Here is a 19,654-nt window from a genome sequence, read left to right on the forward strand (position 1 = left end):
CCGCAGGAATGATTGTATCCTGTTTGTGACGCCAATTAATGCAGCACGCCAGACCCGCAGGGTATTGCGATTGTGAGGTCACGGTTTATAGGCAAGCGAGGGTTACTCACAGTTCTGTAGGAAAACCCTGGGCAGGCGTACAGTAGTGAAGGAGAGGCTGGCACAGGGGTCCTCTGGGGCACTCTCTGTGTATAGGGACCAGGCCTGATGGTAGGTGAGGTGCCCTGGATGTTGCAGGTGTTTAATGTGCCGGGGCAAGGTCCCTTTAAGAAATGTCAAAATGAGGAACACGATGGTAAGGTAAACCAAACTTTGCTTTACTGGAACAACAGTTCAACTTTGTACAATTCAGTTTCAGTTCCACATTGCAGCAATAACTATTAGCAGGCTTCTTATAACTGGTAGATAAAGTTCTTTGCAAGATACTCAGAGGGTAAAATCAACACTTCCCAGACCAGGCTGCACTATTCCTCATTTATTCTGGCTGGCTGTATTCCAAGGCCCGTATGCCCTAATACTGGCTTTTATCCTTGGTAGCAATCTTCCTCAGGTATATGTCCTTGCTTTACACTTATAATCCTTCTGCCCTTCAGCTTACGTGTTTGGCTGGTACACTGACTCTGCTCGGCTTGTGGGAACTGCAGGTTTCTCCCAGGAGGCAAACTCTTCTCTTGGGGTGACTCTTCTGAGCTAACATAGGCTCAGGGACTTCAGGCTGGCTAGACAGCACTACTAGCCACCTGGACTGCACTGCACTCCCCTGTCTGGGCCTACCTATATATACTCTGGGCTCTCTAGCGCCCTCTAATGTCTAGGAGGCTAAACTACAACCTAATAGGCCTGCTACCCAGATAACACAGGGAAATGAACATACATACATCACATTAATACAATAGGCATATTAACCTTTGTGTAGTGCCCACATTGACCTAGTAGGACATTACACTTCTTTATACAGTATTTTCCACATGCCCCGGAGGAGCCGATGCTCTCTAGGGCCAGGGCAATGAGGACACACCCTTTCTTTCATCAAAGCATACCCTGATGTTGGGGATCCTGTCTGGTGGTAGTTGGGGTGCCCTTGGTGTTGTGGGTTTGGTGCGGGTGCAAGGCAGGACATGTAAGTGTTGTGGTCGGTGCCTGGTATTGGAGTCAGTAACCAGCCCAGTTGTAAGGAAATCCAGAATGGAAGTTGTAGTACATCCAACAGTATCAAAGCACAGTTACAAACAATTGACAGGGCAAATCTTTCCTGAGAGCAATGTATGGATATAGGGCAGGATGGGGATTGTAGTATTCCTTACCTCTATCTCTCCAAAGTATCTCTCTGTAGAATCTAAGCCTGACAATATTATTCTTGCAATGGTGACTGTAATTCCCAGCTGAGTACAGGATTTAAATACAGTGGGCCAGACAGTATCCAAATGTGAAGGTAGTTTTAACAATGTCCCTCTCACTGCTGTAAAGTCTCTTATCAGCCTTAAACGGCAGATACCTTACTGACTGACTCGGCTATGCAGATTCTGGACCTTCTTTCCTTCTGGAGTACTGTGAAGTAGAAATGGTTTTCTCTCTGTAGATCTCTCACAGATAGTGGATCGGCCTAGTTTTCTCAGGAGTGAGGACATGTAGCTCCTATCACTTCCTCCACTAGCACACTACACCGAGATAGGGGCAGATCTAAGTCCAACACCTAACTTCGACAGGGGCAGAGTGAGGATTGTTAACCCCGACCAATCCATACCGATATGCTCATGTATTACAATGCATTAACATATTAATTAAAATTATGCAACAAAAACTGTAACTTATTCTGGGGTACTGCATATGTATGATGTTGTGAGGCAAACACAGAAAAATAACTGCATCTTTAATATGTACCTCCACTTGACCTGTTCCACACCTAATGTCAAAAGAGCTGCAGAGCTTAAGTGAAGGTACACAATAAGGGATTAAATAATGTGTTTGGATCCTAATGACATAAAGCTGTCAGTATGATTCTGTAGAAGTAAGGTCAAGCAGAGGCAAACCACATAATAAATCTGTTTAATGCCATGCACTCCTGCAAGTCCAGAACGAAGGAGAACGAACGAGTGTGATTACCGCAATGGACTGGCTTTTGTGAAACAGCCCTTAAGCTGCTATCAGTTTGGTGCTGGCTAAAATAGGGTGTGGAGTATGTGGGGATTCGCTCTGGTAGGCAGGTTAGCGAACGCAGTATAGAGGCACCCACAAAGTCTTCAACTGAAACAGTTCAGTGTTTATTCACACAGAAGGCAAAACAAAATGACAGTTCACAGTCTTGGTGTTAGTTCACACCAAGGAAAGTCCACAGAACAAAACATTCACCTTGTTAGCAGTTTTTCATCAGCGGTCTCCAGCAGGCTTTAGGAGCCTGTTTAACAGCATGCGGCTCTCAGCCCTTTTGAACGGCACACAGCTTCAGATCCCAAAACATAGAGACTCCACAGCTTCACTGTGAGATGTAGGATAATCCACAACACCTGACAGTGTTGGCTGCTTTTATAAGCCTGCTAAGACCCGGCCTGGAATGTAGGAAGTAGCCACCAACCCAGCACTTTGGCTACTCCCAGTAAGAGCCGTCCCGGATTGGCTTTACAGTCATACAGTCAGGTCCATAAATATTGGGACATCAACACAATTGTAACATTTTTGGCTCTATACACCACCACAATGGATTTGAAATTAAACTAACAAGATGTGTTTTTAACTGCAGACCGTCAGCTTTAATTTGAGGGTATTTACATCCAAATCAGGTGAAAGGTGTAGGAATTACAACAGTTTGCATATGTGCTTCCCACTTGTTAAGGAACCAAAAGTAATGGGACAATTGGCTTCTCAGCTGTTCCATGGCCAGGTGTGTGTTATCCCTCATTATCCCAATTACAATGAGCAGATAAAAGGTCCAGAGTTCATTTCAAGTGTGCTATTTGCATTTGGAATCTGTTGCTGTCAACTCTCAAGATGAGATCCAAAGAGCTGTCACTATCAGTTAAGCAGGCCATCATTAGTCTGAAAAAACAAAACAAACTGATTAGAGAGATAGCTGTTTGGAACATTCTTAAAAAGAAGGAAGGCACCGGGGAGCTCAGCAACACCAAAAGACCCGGAAGACCACGGAAAACAACTGTGGTGGGTGACTGAAGAATTATTTCCCTTGTGAAGAAAACACCCTTCACAACAGTTGGCCAGATCAAGAACACTCTCCAGGAGGTAGGTGTATGTGTGTCAAAGTCAACAATAAAGAGAAGACTTCACCAGAGTGAATACAGAGGGTTCACCACAAGATGTAAACCATTGATGAGCCTTAAAAAAACAGGAAGGCCAGATTAGAGTTTGCCAAATGACATCTTAAAAAGCCTTCACAGTTCTGGAACAACATCCTATGGACAGATGGGGCCAAGATCAACTTGTACCAGAGTGATGGGAAGAGAGGAGTATGGAGAAAGAAAGGAACTGCTCATGATCCTAAGCATACCACCTCATCAGTGAAGCATGGTGGTGATAGTGTCATGGCGTTGGCATGTATGGCTGCCAATGGAACTGGTTCTCTTGTATTTATTGATGATGTGACTGTTGACAAAAGCAGCAAATATTATCTGCTCATATTCAGCCAAATTCTTCAGAACTCATTGGACAGCGCTTCACAGTGCAGATGGAGAATGACCCAAAGCATACTGCAAAAGCAACCAAAGAGTTTTTTAAGGGAAAGAATTGGAATGTTATGCAAGTGCGAAGTCAATCACCTGACCTGAATCCAATTGAGCATGCATTCACTTGCTGAGGACAAAACTGAAGTGAAAATGCCCCAAGAACAAGCAGGAACTGAAGACAGTTGCAGTAGAGGCCTGGCAGAGCATATCCAGGGATGAAACCCAGCGTCTGGTGATGTCTATGCGTTCCAGACTTCAGGCTGTAATTGACTGCAAAGAATTTGCAACCAAGTATTAAAAAGTGAAAGTTTGATTTATGTTTATTATTCTGTCCCATTACTTTTGGTCCTTTAACAAGTAGGAGGCACTTATGCAAACTGTTGTAATTCCTACACTGTTCACCTTATTTGGATGTAAATACCCTCAAATTAAAGCTGACAGTCTGCAGTTAAAGCACATCTTGTTTTTTTTTCATTTCAAATCCATTGTGGTGGTGTATAGAGCCAAAAGTTTTAGAATTGTGTTGATGTCCCAATATTTATGGACCTGGCTGTACTAGCCAGCTGGAGTGTCAGACTGCAATAATGACATTTAAAAAAAACAAAAAAACGTCTCTTACCTCACCGAGGCCAGGAACCTCTGTGACACATACCGCCCATCAATGACGACCCCTTGTTCCTTCCTACATACCTCCCCCCTTTGTTCAACCCTGAGGGGGTGGACACACATTAAACAGTGTAGCCGGGACAGTGCATCCGTGTTTCCTAGTAACCGGCCTGCCCTGTGTTCCACCGAAAAACCTGAGATTCGAAAGACCGAAACCCCCAGGCATTTCTGTCCTTGGCCTGGCTCATCCATTTAAGAGGGGAGTGGTCGGTCACCGGACGAAACCTTCTCCCCAACAATTAATAGCGGAGAGACTCGAGTGCCCACTTGATAGCCAGGCACTCTCTCTCTACTATACTATACCTGGTCTCGGCTGGGGTAAGCTTCCGGCTGAGGAAGACAACAGGATGCTTCTCCCTGTTGACTTCCTGAGACAGTACAGCACAGAGACCTACCTCGGAGGCATCGGTCTGCACTATAAACTCTATTTTGAATTGGGGCGTCACCGAAACCGGGGACCCACATAGGGCCGACTTCAAAGCGGAGAAAGCCTTTTCCGCCTGCTCATTCCAGTGGACCGTCACTGACTTGCATCCCTTCAAAAGGCCTGTCAATGGTGCGGCGACTGTAGCAAGGTGGAGGGTAAACCTCATATAGTACCCCACCATTCCCAGGAACGACTTTACTTGCCGAGTAGTGGCAGGTCGGGGACAATTCCAAATTGCCTCAATTTTGTTCACCTCAGGTTTGATGATTCCGCGCCCAATTACATACCGTAGGTACTTGATCTTATCTTATCCTATCGCACACTTTTTTGGGTTAGCGGTTAAGCCAGCCTTCCTAAGGGAGTTCACTACCGCCTGTACTTAGGTAGGTGACTTTCCCATTTGGTGCTGTGGATAAAGATATCGTCCAGGTACGCCGAAGCGTACTGACGATGTGGACGGAGTACAATGTCCATTAGCCTTTGAAACGTGGCAGGAGCACCATGTAGACCAAAGGGTAATACCTTGTACTGATACAGCCCCTCTGGTGTGATGAAAGACATTTTTTCCTTAGCAGCCTCCGTCAAGGATACCTGCTAGTACCCTTTGGTGAGGTCCAACACAGAAAAATACCGGGCTTAGTCTAACTTCTCAATAAGCTCATCCACTCGGGGCATGGGATATGCGTCAAACTTGAAAACCTCATTAAGTTTGCGTAAGTCGTTACAGAATCGTAATGTCCCGTCCGACTTGGGTATTAAGACTATCAGACTGGCCCATTCACTTTTTGACTCCTCGATGACACCTAGCTGTAACATCAACTGCACTTCTTCCGAGATGGTTTGTTGCCGCGACTCAGGTACCCGGTATGGTTTTAACCGGATTCTGGCCTAAGGCTCAGTGACAATGTCATGTCAGATGATAGAAGTGCATCCAGGGAGGACCAAAAACACATCCTTGTTTCTGCTGTTGAACTCCATGGCCTCCTGAGTCTGTTTAGAGGAAAGGTTGTCAGCAATCTTTAATGTGGCAACTGCTTCTCTCGTATCAGACTGCTGTACTGGAAACTCTACCCCAGAAAACCCAGCCAGGGGCTATCATCCATACTGGTCTCCCTATCTTTCCATGGTTTCAACAAGTTTACATGGTACACCAGCTCCGTATTTCTCCGCCCGGGCTGGAGTACCCTGTAGGTTACCCCAAAAGCAAGCACTTTTTCAAGCACTTTGAAGGGACACTGCCACATAGCCAGGAACTTACTGTCCACCGTCGGCACCAGAACCAAAACCCGATCTCCTGGGTTAAAATTCTGAACCCAAGCCTGGCGATTATAGACCCTACTCTGGGATCGCTGGGCTGCCTCAATATATTCCCTAACCAGCAGCAACACTGTCTCCATCTGCTCTTGCATTTGAGTGACATACTCAGTCACACTATTATGCGGTGTGGGTTGGTGTTCACACGCCTTTTTGACTATGTCCAACAGACCACTGCGAACATGAGATAGGGCAGTAGAAGATGCCAATCCCTTCCATCTTTAGACACCACCTGCTTTAACATGTTTTTCAAGGTTTGATTAAACCTCTCTACCAGGCCGTCTGTTTGAGGGTGATAGATGGGGCGTCTGTAACTGTTTGATCTGTAGTAGTTTACTGAGTTCCCTCATGACTTTTGACATAAAAGGGATCCCCTGGTCGGTCAGAATCTCTTTCGGTAGGCCCATTCGGGAAAACATCTCCATTAACTCTTTGGCTATGAGTTTGGCGGAGGTATGTCGCAGCGGCACCGCCTCCGGGTACCGAGTGGCATAGTCCAAGACTAACAAGATGTGTTGGTGCCCTCTAGCGGACTTCGGTACTGGGCCTATGAGATCCATAGTGATCCTCTCAAATGGAACCTCAATAATCGGGAGAGGGACCAGGGGACTACGGAAATGTGGCTGGAGGCTGGGTATCTGGCAGGTTGGGGCAAGACTTGCAATACTCTTTCACCTCTCTGAACACACTGGACCAGTAGAACTGCTGTAGAATCCGGTCCTGCATTTTCTGCTGGCCCAGGTGTCCCCCAAGAACATGTTGGTGGGCTAAATCCAACATGAGATTGCATTTCGCCTTGGGCACCACCAACTGTTCAATATGCTCACTGTCACGAGTTGGAGGTCCCAGGAGAGACCATCGCGTCGTCAAGCAATAAACAAATGGAAATCAGGTACAGACACACAAGAGTTTATTGCACAAACAAAAACCAGGGAAGGCAGCACAGACAAAACATGAGCTCTATGTACCGTCAGCACAGTGGGAGCAAACCCCCACTGCGCCACTGTCTAGTAATACTCCAGAGGGGTGTGACTAAGCAACTCCTGGTATTCACTATGGCCCTGGATGGTAGGGTTAGGCTTTGCAGCAGGAAGTTGCCAGGGTCCACTCTGGAGCGTGAACTAGACAGTGACAGCAGGAACGAATGGACAACAGGTACCAGAAGGTACCAACGGCACATAGGCATACATAACATAGACAGGCAAATACAAACAGGGCAACTAATAACACAAGCAGGAGTTCATAGCAAGGAAACAGGAGTGACAATGAGCAGAGAAGGACTTGCTCCACCAGTAGTAAACTGCATGGCCTTACCCATGGCACTCTGCTGCAAAGAAAGGTGCAGCAAGGGCTTGCTGAACAGAGACATGAATACACAAGGTAACAAACATAACTGGCAGAACAGATACAGAAACACAGGAAAGAGGACAACAATGAACAATTAGGGAAACCCACAGAGCACAGATAGACACAGATCCCATGGGTCAACAGCATGGGAGAGTGAGTACAAACAAGTAGCAGGACAAGACAACACACGCCAGGAGAGCTGACACAGAACTGAGGAAACCTCAGCCTTATATACAGGTTCCATGGGTACAGCAGAGAGGCCACACCCATGGAGCAGACGGAGGATTAACTCCTAATAGGAACACAGGGGAGTTAACCCATACAGAACCACAAATAACACATAAACGAAATTTCAGCGAGGAGCGCCGAACGAGCAAGGACGGAAGGTCACAGCCAGAGATAGTGGCTGTGACACTCACCCTGTAGTTGATTTACCCAATACAGCATCTCCTGTTGAACCACAAAATGGGGGACCATAAACTCGGCCCCCCGGTTGTTGCTGCTCACCCTCTACAACCACATTTTCCCAGGCTCAAGATAGAGTTGGGTCCTGGTGCTCTGCTGTACCAAAATTATCTCCGGAGACGTTGAGGTCTGCCAACTCCGGGCCCGGCGGCAAGTCCTCCATGTCTCCCACCATCACACTTAGCAGGGTTGCCTCCTCCTCTTCCACCGAAATGGCGGTCACCCCTACTGCTGGCCCTTTGGTCTCAGGTTCCCAGGGTTCTGGTCTCTCCCCTGAACAGGGCCACTCTGCTAGGGTTATCCCTGTCTGATGTGTATTGGTGACTCTCGCCTCAGGCCACAGTGATGGGAAACTGGGGAATTCTCTCCCAATTATTTCATAATGTAACTTTGTGGCGACGGCCACCTCATGAGTCCACCTGCCAGCCACCGTGGATAAAGTCTCCATGGATGCACACAACGACGACTTCAGCCAGTATACTCGGCGGGCCGCACCAGGGCAGCTCTTACCAGGGACACCAGGCACCTTGAGTCCAGCAGTGCCACCACCAGAGTATCTCCCACTTGTATCTGACACAGGTGACTATTGTCTATTGTCTCCGTGGTACCGATTGCACACAGGGGTCCTTAGCCATAGTTAGTGTCCATGGGCTCCCCCCGATGGGGACAGTCGGCCCTGATGTGACCAGGCTCTTGACACCACCAACAGACCATCGGAGCTGGGTCTGCAGGGAGTACATCCCGAGCGGGCCTTGCTGGCACCGACCGCCTGGTCGAGGGTGGAGATTTCCAGGGTTTAACTGGCCCCCTCCCAACAGAACCCCCCTGTAGATTTCTGGTGGCCTCATAGCACTCCACCAGGTCGACCATCTCTAAGGCATTACCAGGAGGCACCTGGCCAATCCAGTGCTGGAGAGGGTACTGCAAAACCCTCCAAAACACATCAGTCAACAGACGGTCCAGCATAGCAGTGGGACTCAGTACGTCAGACTGCAGCCATTTTTGCAACCGGTATAGCAGATCATAATACTGCGGTCTGGCGGGTACAGCCGGGTTAAATTCCCACTGATGCACCCGCTGGATAATCTACCACACCTGACAGTGCTGACTGCTTTTATAAGACTCCTAAGACTCTACCTGGAATGTAGGAAGTAGCCACACACCCAGCACTTTGGCTACTCCCAGTAAGAGCCTCCCGGATCAGCTTTACAGCCATACTAACCAGCTGAAGTGTCAGACTGTAATAATGGCATTTAACCCCTTAAGGACACAGGGCGTACAGGTACGCCCTTGTGCCCTGGTACTTAAGGACACAGGGCGTACATGTACGCCCTGTGCATTTTCGATCACTGCCGTGCGGCTGGCAGTGATCGGAACCCGGTGCCTGCTCAAATCATTGAGCAGGCACCTAGGCTAAATGCGCGGGGGGGTCCCGTGACCCCCCCATGTCGGCGATCGCGGCAAACCGCAGGTCAATTCAGACCTGCGGTTTGCTGCGATATCTGCAGTTTATGATCCGAAACTTTAGGATTCAAAACTTTGTCCAGTATTCCTCCCCCTGCACCCCTGAGTTATTTGGGCACGGTGGGAGGTGCAGGGGGAGGGTTGCGGGCGGTGCGGGAGGCGGGCGGTGCGGTAGGCGGGATCGCGATCCCCCGCCCGCCTCCCATTGCGTAATCGTTGGCGTCTAGTGGGTATACCAGGGTGCCAGCACATTGCTGGCACCCTGGTATAAACGGCTGACACCCGTACGGACCGCTGTATGGAAAAGGTTAACAGTAAGAGGGAGCTCCCTCCCTCTCCCATCGGGGGGCTGCTGTGCCTTTGCAGTCCCCCTAATGGAGCGGGAGAGCGCTCCCAGGCAGCCCCCCCAAGCCCCGTCCTTACCCTTCCCCGTCTGCGCAGTTCTGACCATAACTGAGCAGACGGGGAAGGTTCCCATGACAACAGGACGCCTTCTCAGGCGTCCTGCTGTCCATGGTTCTGAACAGATCTGTGCTGAAAGGCATAGATCTGTTCAGACAAAGTGTAAAATACAGTATAGTACTATATATTGTACTGTACTGTATTATGTAGACATCAGACCCACTGGATCTTCAAGAACCAAGTGGGTCTGGGTCAAAAAAAAAGTGAAAAAAGTGAAAAATAAAGTATAAATCAAAAAACACATTTATCACTGATTAAAAATGAAAGAAATAAAATTCCCTACACATGTTTGGTATCGCCGCGTCCGTAACGACCTGATCTATAAAACGGTAATGTTACTTTACCCGAACGGTGAACGCCATAAAAATAAAAAATTAAAAACTATGATGAAATTGGAATTTTGCCCACCTTACTTCCCAAAAAAGGTAATAAAAGTGATCAAAAAAGTCGCATCTATGCCAAAATTGTAACAATCAAACCATTATCTCATCCCGCAAAAATCATACCCTACCCAAGATAATCGCCCAAAAACTGAAAAAGTTATGGCTCTTACACTATGGAAACACTAAAACATGATTTCTTTTGTTTCAAAAAGGAAATCATTGTGTAAAACTTACATAAATAAAAAAAAAGTATACATATTAGGTATCGCCGCGTCCGTATTCACCGGCTCTATAAAAATATCACATGACCTAACCCCTCAGATGACCACCGTAAAAAAATAAAAATAAAAACGGTGTAAAAAAAGCCATTTTTTGTCATCTTCCGTCACAAAAAGTGTAATAGCAAGCAATCAAAAAGTCATGTGCACCCCAAAATAGTGCCAATCAAACCGTCATCTCATCCCACAAAAAATGAGACCCTACTTAAGATAATCGCCCAAAAATTTAAAAAACTATGGCTCTTAGACTATGGAGACACTAAAACTTTTTTTTGTTTTAAAAATGAAATTATTGTGTAAAACGTACATAAATAAAAAAAATTGTATACATATTGGGTATCACCGCGTCCGTGACAACCTGCTCTATAAAATTACCACATGATCTAACCTGTCAGATGAATGGTGTAAATAACAAAAAAAAAAAAAACGGTGCCAAAAAAGCTATTTCTTGTTACCTTGCCGCACAAAGTGTAATATAGAGCAACCAAAAATCATATGTACCCTAAACTTGTACCAACAAAACTGCCACCCTATCCCGTAGTTTCTAAAATGGGGTCACTTTTTTGGAGTTTCTACTCTAGGGGTGCATCAGGGGGGCTTCAAATGGGACATGGTGTCAAAAAAACCAGTCCAGCAAAATCTGCCTTCCAAAAACCGTATGGCATTCCTTTCCTTCTGCGCCCTGCCGTGTGCCCGTACAGCAGTTTACGACCACATATGGGGTGTTTCTGTAAACTACAGAATCAGGGCCATAAATAATGAGTTTTGTTTGGCTGTTAACCCTTGCTTTGTAACTGGAAAAAAAATATTAAAATGGAAAATCTGCCAAAAAAGTGAAATTTTGAAATTGTATCTCTATTTTCTATTAAATCTTGTGCAACACCTAAAGGGTTAACAAAGTTTGTAAAATCAGTTTTGAATACCTTGAGGGGTGTAGTTTCTTAGATGGGGTCACTTTTATGGAGTTTCTACTCTAGGGGTGCATCAGGGGGGCTTCAAATGGGACATGGTGTCAAAAAAACCAGTCCAGCAAAATCTGCCTTCCAAAAACCGTATGGCATTCCTTTCCTTCTGCGCCCTGCCGTGTACCCGTACAGCAGTTTACAACCACATATGAGGTGTTTCTGTAAACTACAGAATCAGGGCCAGAAATAATGAGTTTTGTTTGGCTGTTAACCCTTGCTTTGTAACTGGAAAAAAAATATTAAAATGGAAAATCTGCCAAAAAAGTGAAATTTTGAAATTGTATCTCTATTTTCTATTAAATCTTGTGCAACACCTAAAGGGTTAACAAAGTTTGTAAAATCAGTTTTGAATACCTTGAGGGGTGTAGTTTCTTAGATGGGGTCACTTTTATGGAGTTTCTACTCTAGGGGTGCATCAGGGGGGCTTCAAATGGGACATGGTGTCAAAAAAACCAGTCCAGCAAAATCTGCCTTCCAAAAACCGTATGGCATTCCTTTCCTTCTGCGCCCTGCCGTGTGCCCGTACAGCAGTTTACAACCACATATGAGGTGTTTCTGTAAACTACAGAATCAGGGCCAGAAATAATGAGTTTTGTTTGGCTGTTAACCCTTGCTTTGTAACTGGAAAAAAAATATTAAAATGGAAAATCTGCCAAAAAAGCGAAATTTTGAAATTGTATCTCTATTTTCTATTAAATCTTGTGCAACACCTAAAGGGTTAACAAAGTTTGTAAAATCAGTTTTGAATACCTTGAGGGGTGTAGTTTCTTAGATGGGGTCACTTTTATGGAGTTTCTACTCTAGGGGTGCATCAGGGGGCTTCAAATGGGACATGGTGTCAAAGAAACTGTCCAGCAAAACATGCCTTCCAAAAACCAAACGGCGCACCTTTCACTCTACGCCCCGCTGTGTGGCCGTACAGTAGTTTACGGCCACATATGGCGTGTTTCTGTAAACGGCAGAGTCAGGGCAATAAAGATACAGTCTTGTTTGGCTGTTAACCCTTGCTTTGTTAGTGGAAAAAATGGGTTAAAATGGAAAATTAGGCAAAAAAATGAAATTCTCAAATTTCATCCCCATTTGCCAATAACTCTTGTGCAACACCTAAAGGGTTAACAAAGTTTGTAAAATCTGTTTTGAATACCTTGAGGGGTGTAGTTTCTTAGATGGGGTCACTTTTATGGAGTTTCTACTCTAGGGGTGCATCAGGGGGCTTCAAATGGGACATGGTGTCAAAAAACCAGTCCAGCAAAATCTGGCTTCCAAAAACCATACGGCGCACCTTTCACTCTACGCCCCGCTGTGTGGCCGTACAGTAGTTTACGGCCACATATGGGGTGTTTCTGTAAACGGCAGAGTCAGGGCAATAAAGATACAGTCTTGTTTGACTGTTAACCCTTGCTTTGTTAGTGGAAAAAATGGGTTAAAATGGAAAATTAGGCAATAAAAGGAAATTCTCAAATTTCATCCCCATTTGCCAATAACTCTTGTGCAACACCTAAAGGGTTAACAAAGTTTGTAAAATCAGTTTTGAATACCTTGAGGGGTGTAGTTTATAGAATGGGGTCATTTTTGGGTGGTTTCTATTATGTAAGCCTCGCAAAGTGACTTCAGACCTGAACTCGTCCCTAAAAATTGGGTTTTTGTAAATTTCTGAAAAATTTCAAGATTTGCTTCTAAACTTCTAAGCCTTGGAACATCCCCAAAAAATAAAATATCATTCCCAAAATAATTCAAACATGAAGTAGACATATGGGGAATGTTAAGTCATCACAATTTTTGGGGGTATTACTATGTATTACAGAAGTAGAGAAACTGAAACTTTGAAATTTGCAAATTTTTCCCAATTTTTGGTAAATTTGACTTTTTTTATGCAAAAAAAAATATTTTTTTAACTTTATTTTACCAGTGTCATGAAGTACAATATGTGACGAAAAAACAATCTCAGAATGGCCTGGATAAGTCAAAGCGTTTTAAAGTTATCAGCACTTAAAGTGACACTGGTCAGATTTTCAAAAAATGGCCTGGTCCTAAGGTGTAAAAAGGCTGTGTCCCTAAGGGGTTAAAGGGGTTGTCCAGGTTCAGAGCTGAACCGGGACATACCTCCATTTTCACCCAGGCAGCCCCCCTGACATGAGCATCGGAGCAGTTCATTCTCCGATGCTCTCCTTTGCCATGCGCTAAATTGCACAGGGCAAAGGCATTTTTCTGAGTTCCGGTGACGTACCGGGGCTCTCTATGGGGCTGACAGGAACCCCGGTGACGTCACCGGCACTGATGGGCGGGATTTGGCTCTGCCCTAGCCAGTAAAACGGCTAGGGCAGAGCTAAAGCCCGCCCCTCAGAGCCGGTGACATCACCGAACACACTGCCGGGCGGAAGTTACCGCCCGGCAGTGTTATTGAAAACAAAAGAGCCCGTACCCTGCGCGATCTAGTGCAGGGCACTGGAGCGCATCGGAGCATGAGATGCTCCGATGCTAGGCTCAGGGGGGCTGCCTGGGTGAAAATAAGGGTAAGTCCGGGTTCAGCTCTGAACCCGGACAACCCCTTTAAGGGAAAACAACGTCTCTTACCTCACCGAGGGCAGAAACCTCGGTGACACATACCGCCCATTAATGACAACCCCTTGTTCCTTCCTACAAGTATAACAAATATTCTCATTCTTTTCGGTAAAACCGTCCACGGAGGTATGACCTTTTATGGTCAGACTTTATAGCAAAGGCAGGTACGTAACCAAAGGTCATCAATGCAGTTGCAGTCTGGATACAGCAAGCAGAGATATAAGATGGAATTGGAGTCAGAAGACAGGCAAGAGTAGAACCAGATACCAAGAGTGGAGCCACAAAAAGCAGGCAACAAATCCAGACAGGATAATTTGGGATCAAGATCAAGGTCCCTTTATGTGGGACAACAGAGCAGCAGATTGCCAAGAAGGAAGCGTTCCTTCCCGAGAATCGCCTGCTCATTAGCAGAGGACAGCGCTGCATTTACATGCAACAATTTCATCCACAGTATGAGAAGGAGCGATCGCTAAAGTCGTCATTCTTCCCCATAATGGCTCGTTATGACCGCTCGTTAGCGATTATCTTTGGGGTTCTCGCCCCGTGTAAAAGGCCCTTAAGAGTCAAAAAGTCAGAAACAGAGTCACTGCAGTAACAAGAACAATAGCCAGGCAAGGATGTACCTCGATCTTCAAATACAGGATCCGTGGCAGCTTCTCTTTTAAATAGATACAAAAGAAAACTTAAGCACCACCTAAAACATGGCCAAGTAGGGTGCTACACAACAATACTAAGCAAATGCTATAATAAAGAGAAAAGATGCATGGCTACAAACAGTGAGCACTCCTGAAAGTAAACAATGAATGGTCTTTATTAAATAATAGTTCTATACCATACAAAACCGTCCCATAACATCACTTTAAAACACAAAAATATTATGTAAAGCACACTAGAGATAGTGTGCTTTACATAATAGAGATTACCATGATAAATACTCTCTACACCTATCCCAGTTGCGTGCCTGGGGGAGGCGGTGGATGCGCTCCGCACCGTGTGCCAACTCTCAGGGGGGTGCCAGAAGCAATGAGCGCATCCATCAAGCAGCTCATTGCTGGAGCGCTGACGCCCACATACTGTGGCGGGGCACGGAAGGGAATAGTTCCCTGCCCCGCCGCCGATCACCGCCATCGATCAGCCTAGTATCGTGCACGCCTGTGCCGGGATGCAGCAGCACAGTGAAGTGTGCACGCCTTCCTCTGTGAGCAAGAGCCTGGACATAGAGTATTTAGCTTTTTTTTATTTTTATTTTAGCTTTTTTAATTTTATGTGCCAATTTTGGGGAACACGGGGGGGCGGGGGACACAGGAGGATATGTGGGGGGGGAAATATTATGGTGGGATACTGTGTGGGGGCATATTACTATGGGAGGGATTACTATGTGGGGTAAAATTATTATGGGAGGGATTACTATGTGGGGGCAATAATTATGGGAGGGATTACTATGTGGGGGCAAATTACTATATGGCGCAATGTGGGGGATACTACTGTGTAGGGCAAATTACTATATGGGGCAGTGTGGGGGAAATGACTGGGTGGGGGCAGTGTGGGGAAAACTATTGTGTGGGGGCAGTGTGAGAAAATTCTTGTATGGGGGCAGTGTGGTGGACACTACTGTATGGGGGCAGTGTGGGAAAATTCTTGTATGGGGGCAGTGTGGTGGACACTACTGTATGGGGGCAGTGTGGGGGAAATTACTGTATGGGGGCAGTGTGGGGGGCGTTGCTATTGGTGAGACACTGTAGGGGCAATTCTATTATTTCTGGGGACACTATACAGGGATTATTACCTGGAGCACAATATAGGCTGTTATTATTACTGGGGGCACTCTAGGGGACATTATAGCTGCTGTAGACACTATAAGGACATTTGGGGTAATTTATCAAACCATTGTAAAGTAGAACTGGCTTAGTTGCCCAAAGCAGCCAATCAGATTCCACCTTTCATATTTGACAGCTCTCTTGGAAATCCAGTTCGTTCTACTTTACACCAGTTTGATAAATGACGCCAATTATGTCTACTGTATTGCAAACTCTGAAGAGATGAGATGCGGCTGAAATAATTTGTCATGGTGGTCTAATGGAGGAGAAGAGAAAAGAGAAGGTCTATATGACAGAAGATGTCCCTGAATGTAAGAGGTATGTCAAGTATTGGGGGGGAGGGTGCCAGAGAAAGGACCCGCCCCGGGTGCCAAGCACGCCACTGCCTATCCCCCATAGTAACACAAATACACAACTGGGAAACCACAGGGCCAGTAATACCACAATCACTGCAAATTAATGCATGTGTGAATAGTATACAATGTAAAAATATATACAAAACTGAAGGGACTGTTTTGTATGGTATAGAACTGTTATTTAATTGCTTACTTTCAGGAGTGCTCACTGTTTGTAGCCATGAATCTTTTCTCTTCATTATTCTCTTCTACATAGGCTGCCAGGCCTGAGATCATCAAGGGCCACCATGGCAACCCAGTATGGCCGGTGGACAGAAGTAGGGAGCTGTGGCCAATGTTGCTAGGCAACTGGACCTGTAGTCGCTCACAGGGACTCTGCTAGAACGGGTTGAGGTTATATGTTACTTGAAGCACATGTATACACTACTATATTATTTCTCTCTTGTAGATCTATGTTGTCGACAGTGCAGATCGTAAACGATTTGAAGAAACAGGGCAGGTATGTTTCTACTGGTGTCATAAACCTTACGACTAAACTTATTAATTGTTTGAAGGGAGTCTGTGACCTCAAAAAATTGTTTTCAAAGAAAGCATATTACCATGTTGGATAGGTGCCCCAAAACATAACCATGCCTTGCTTGTAGAAATCTGGTCCTCTTATCCAGAGCAATGCTTCTTTCTGTTTTTATGCAAATAAGCTATCTGGTGCACTGAGGAAGGGGGCTTCTTGGCTTCTTGCACCATCGTTTTGCCTGTAATGCTACTGAGCACCTCCCCTGTTTGATTTATAGTCCCCAGAGCCAGTAGAGTGAAGCCAGGTGCACCAAACTGAGAGGCCCTGCCCACAGTGCACTGAAAACCGTGTATGCATAATAATGAAAGACTGCATTTCCTAGGATTAGAGAACTGAATTTTTACAAGAATGACAAGGTTATGTTTCAGGGCACCTACCCAACATCATGGCATGCTTACTTTGAAACTGATTTTGGTGGGGATAGACTCCCTGTAAGGTACTAAGTGCAAAGAAAGCTCAAAATGTAAAATGACTGTACGTAATAGACCATTAAACACCTGTCTGCTTAGATGAAGGGTACATAAAAATGTCAACATCCTGAGGAAGACGGTCATATATAATTGTCAGGTAATTTTTATGTCCAGTTAGTGCAGATTCAATGCATTTTTTAGGGTCCTTTTGCACAGCATGACTCCGGTGAGCCACATCTGTTTAGAATTAGATCATTAAAAATTAGATGAATCAGATAAATGGAATTGATTTTCAGTCCCGGAAATTTCTGCAACAAAATCCAAAGTGTATGAAGGGGCCCTAAGGCGCCATCAATTTTAATAGCTGTAAGTTTTTATTCAACATAGCTGTATTGGGGACTTGTATCTGGGGCAAGTTGTATTTTTTTAATGGCACTTTTTGTGATAAATATGGTAAATTGTAAAACTGTACAAAATTGTTTGGGAGCGGCAGTGTGAAAAAACAAAGCAACTCCACTATTGCTTTTAAGTGTTTTGTTTTTATGGTTTCACTGCATGGGAAAGATTACATTTTAACTTTATTATTTGAAGTAGTGTGTCATCAGAAAATGATTTATTGTTCAAGTCAAGTTTTAATGTTAAACATATTGGTATGTAAAAAAAGTGACATTATTTTTTATTCTCAATGTCGCCATCAGTATTTTAAAAAAATATCCTAAAATACTGCAGTTTTATACTGGACACTAAAGGCTGTAATAGACAGCCCGATTTAACAGGCGATTGTTGGGAAGGAAGTGTTCCTTCCCGACAATCGTCTGCTCACTAGTGGAGGATGCTGCAGCTATTACATGCAGCAATCTCCTCCTCAGTATAGGGAAGAGCGATCATTATGTCATCGCTCTTCCCTATACTGAATCATTGTTTGCCAGCAGCAGATCGTTATTAGACACCAAGATCTGCTGCCTGCAAACAATAATTTTTTTAACCCATCAAAAGATTTTGAATGCCCAATGAACGTGCGTTTGCTCATTTATCGAGCAATTGGAGGCAGTATTAGACTGCCAGATGATCGCTCATTAGCAATCATCTGCCGAAAAAACAGCAGGTGTAATACAGGCTTAACCCTAATAAAAAGTTTAAAAAAAAAGCACCAGCTCTTGATCCATACTTATCACTTTTCATTATTATAGTCAGGATTACAATGACAGATAACATCTCTGTATAGATAACCCATGGTGGCTGCTGTAAAGCATCTCTCTAAATGCTGTTAACAATAGCCCAGGGGACATGGCAGCCCCATAATCATGTCTGAAAATAGGATTATAAAAATCTGTAATCATAAAATAAAAACAGATTAGAAAATAAATGTGTGTCACTATCTGGTTTTAACTGGCATTACCAAATTATAGGTGACACGTTCCCTTTAAGCTTACAGATGCTGATATGGTAACTACTCTTTATCTTTAGGAGCTGGCAGAACTGATAGAAGAGGACAGTCTACTTGGTGTTCCCCTTCTGGTTTTTGCTAATAAACAAGACTTATTGACTGCTGCTCCTGCCGCTGACATTGCTGCTGGACTGAACCTGCACACCTACCGAGACCGTATGTGGCAGATCCAAGCCTGTTCTGCACTCTCAGGAGAAGGGATTCAGGTAATGTACTGCTAGCAATCACTTGCGCTGTTTATTATGTATGTACTAGGATTGAAGCACACCTCTTCTTTCTTACAAAATGTACAGCCCCTGCTCCTCCATTTGGAGAACAGGGATCCCCTGACACTTGTTCAGAAACCCAAGGTGGCTAGAGGAGACAAAGTGGAGAACACTTTTCAAGTCTGCCATTGACTTCAATATAAAGTTAAACCACCTAATCTCTTCTACTAGTCGGCTTGGTAAATGGGGGTCAGGGGACCCCTGTTCTCCCAGTAAGTGGGGTCCGACCTATCAGATCACCATAGAATATCTGCCATGAATAACAAAGGTGGGAATCCCCCTTTAGTTTAGCAGGCTAGTTAAAATGCAGTCTTTATGTATCCTAAAATAAAACAGTATCTCCTATCTTTTCAGGATGGAATGAATTGGATATGTAAAAACATCACTACAAAGAAAAAATGAAATAGCTGCTTCATAGAAGACCATCCAAAGCTAAATCGACTTATCATAAAATTATAATAACAAGCTATATGGATGCAGGATGAGGGTGTGCATATTATTGGTCATGCAAAATCAATAAAGAAGTGACTATTGTGCCCACTGTACCTTACAACCCACATCTGTCCATGTCCCTCATAAACCTGTTCAGCTAGTGCTAAAGAGAAGCACTATACCAATGCTTCTCAAACTCTGGGGTGCCCCCAATTGTTGGTGAGGTCCAGCTGGGTCACAAATGTCCCACGCTCATTTTAAGAAAGATTGAGGTAACTTTTAAAAATTTTGGCACGACCTAGGCATCGTGTTCTGACTTGGTGAGGCTCAGAAGGAAAAGTTCGG

The 19,654-nt window shown here is 44.9% G+C and overlaps 1 protein-coding gene across 1 annotated transcript in view; it reads left to right on the forward strand.

Moving 5' to 3' along the window:
- The window catches only part of LOC122926391 (ADP-ribosylation factor-like protein 3), a 30,533-nt gene extending 11,169 nt beyond the window's left edge, over positions 1-19,364 (forward strand). Inside the window, exons 4-6 of the mRNA XM_044277764.1 lie at positions 16,629-16,679; positions 18,632-18,817; positions 19,232-19,364. Of these exons, the coding sequence (XP_044133699.1) occupies positions 16,629-16,679; positions 18,632-18,817; positions 19,232-19,279 (285 nt within the window). The 3' untranslated portion in view covers positions 19,280-19,364. The remainder of the gene's footprint in view (positions 1-16,628; positions 16,680-18,631; positions 18,818-19,231) is intronic.
- Positions 19,365-19,654: the final 290 nt, after the last annotated feature.

Source organism: Bufo gargarizans, chromosome 2 (genome assembly GCF_014858855.1).
Source record: "Bufo gargarizans isolate SCDJY-AF-19 chromosome 2, ASM1485885v1, whole genome shotgun sequence".
In the NCBI taxonomy this organism is placed as follows: domain Eukaryota; kingdom Metazoa; phylum Chordata; class Amphibia; order Anura; family Bufonidae; genus Bufo; species Bufo gargarizans.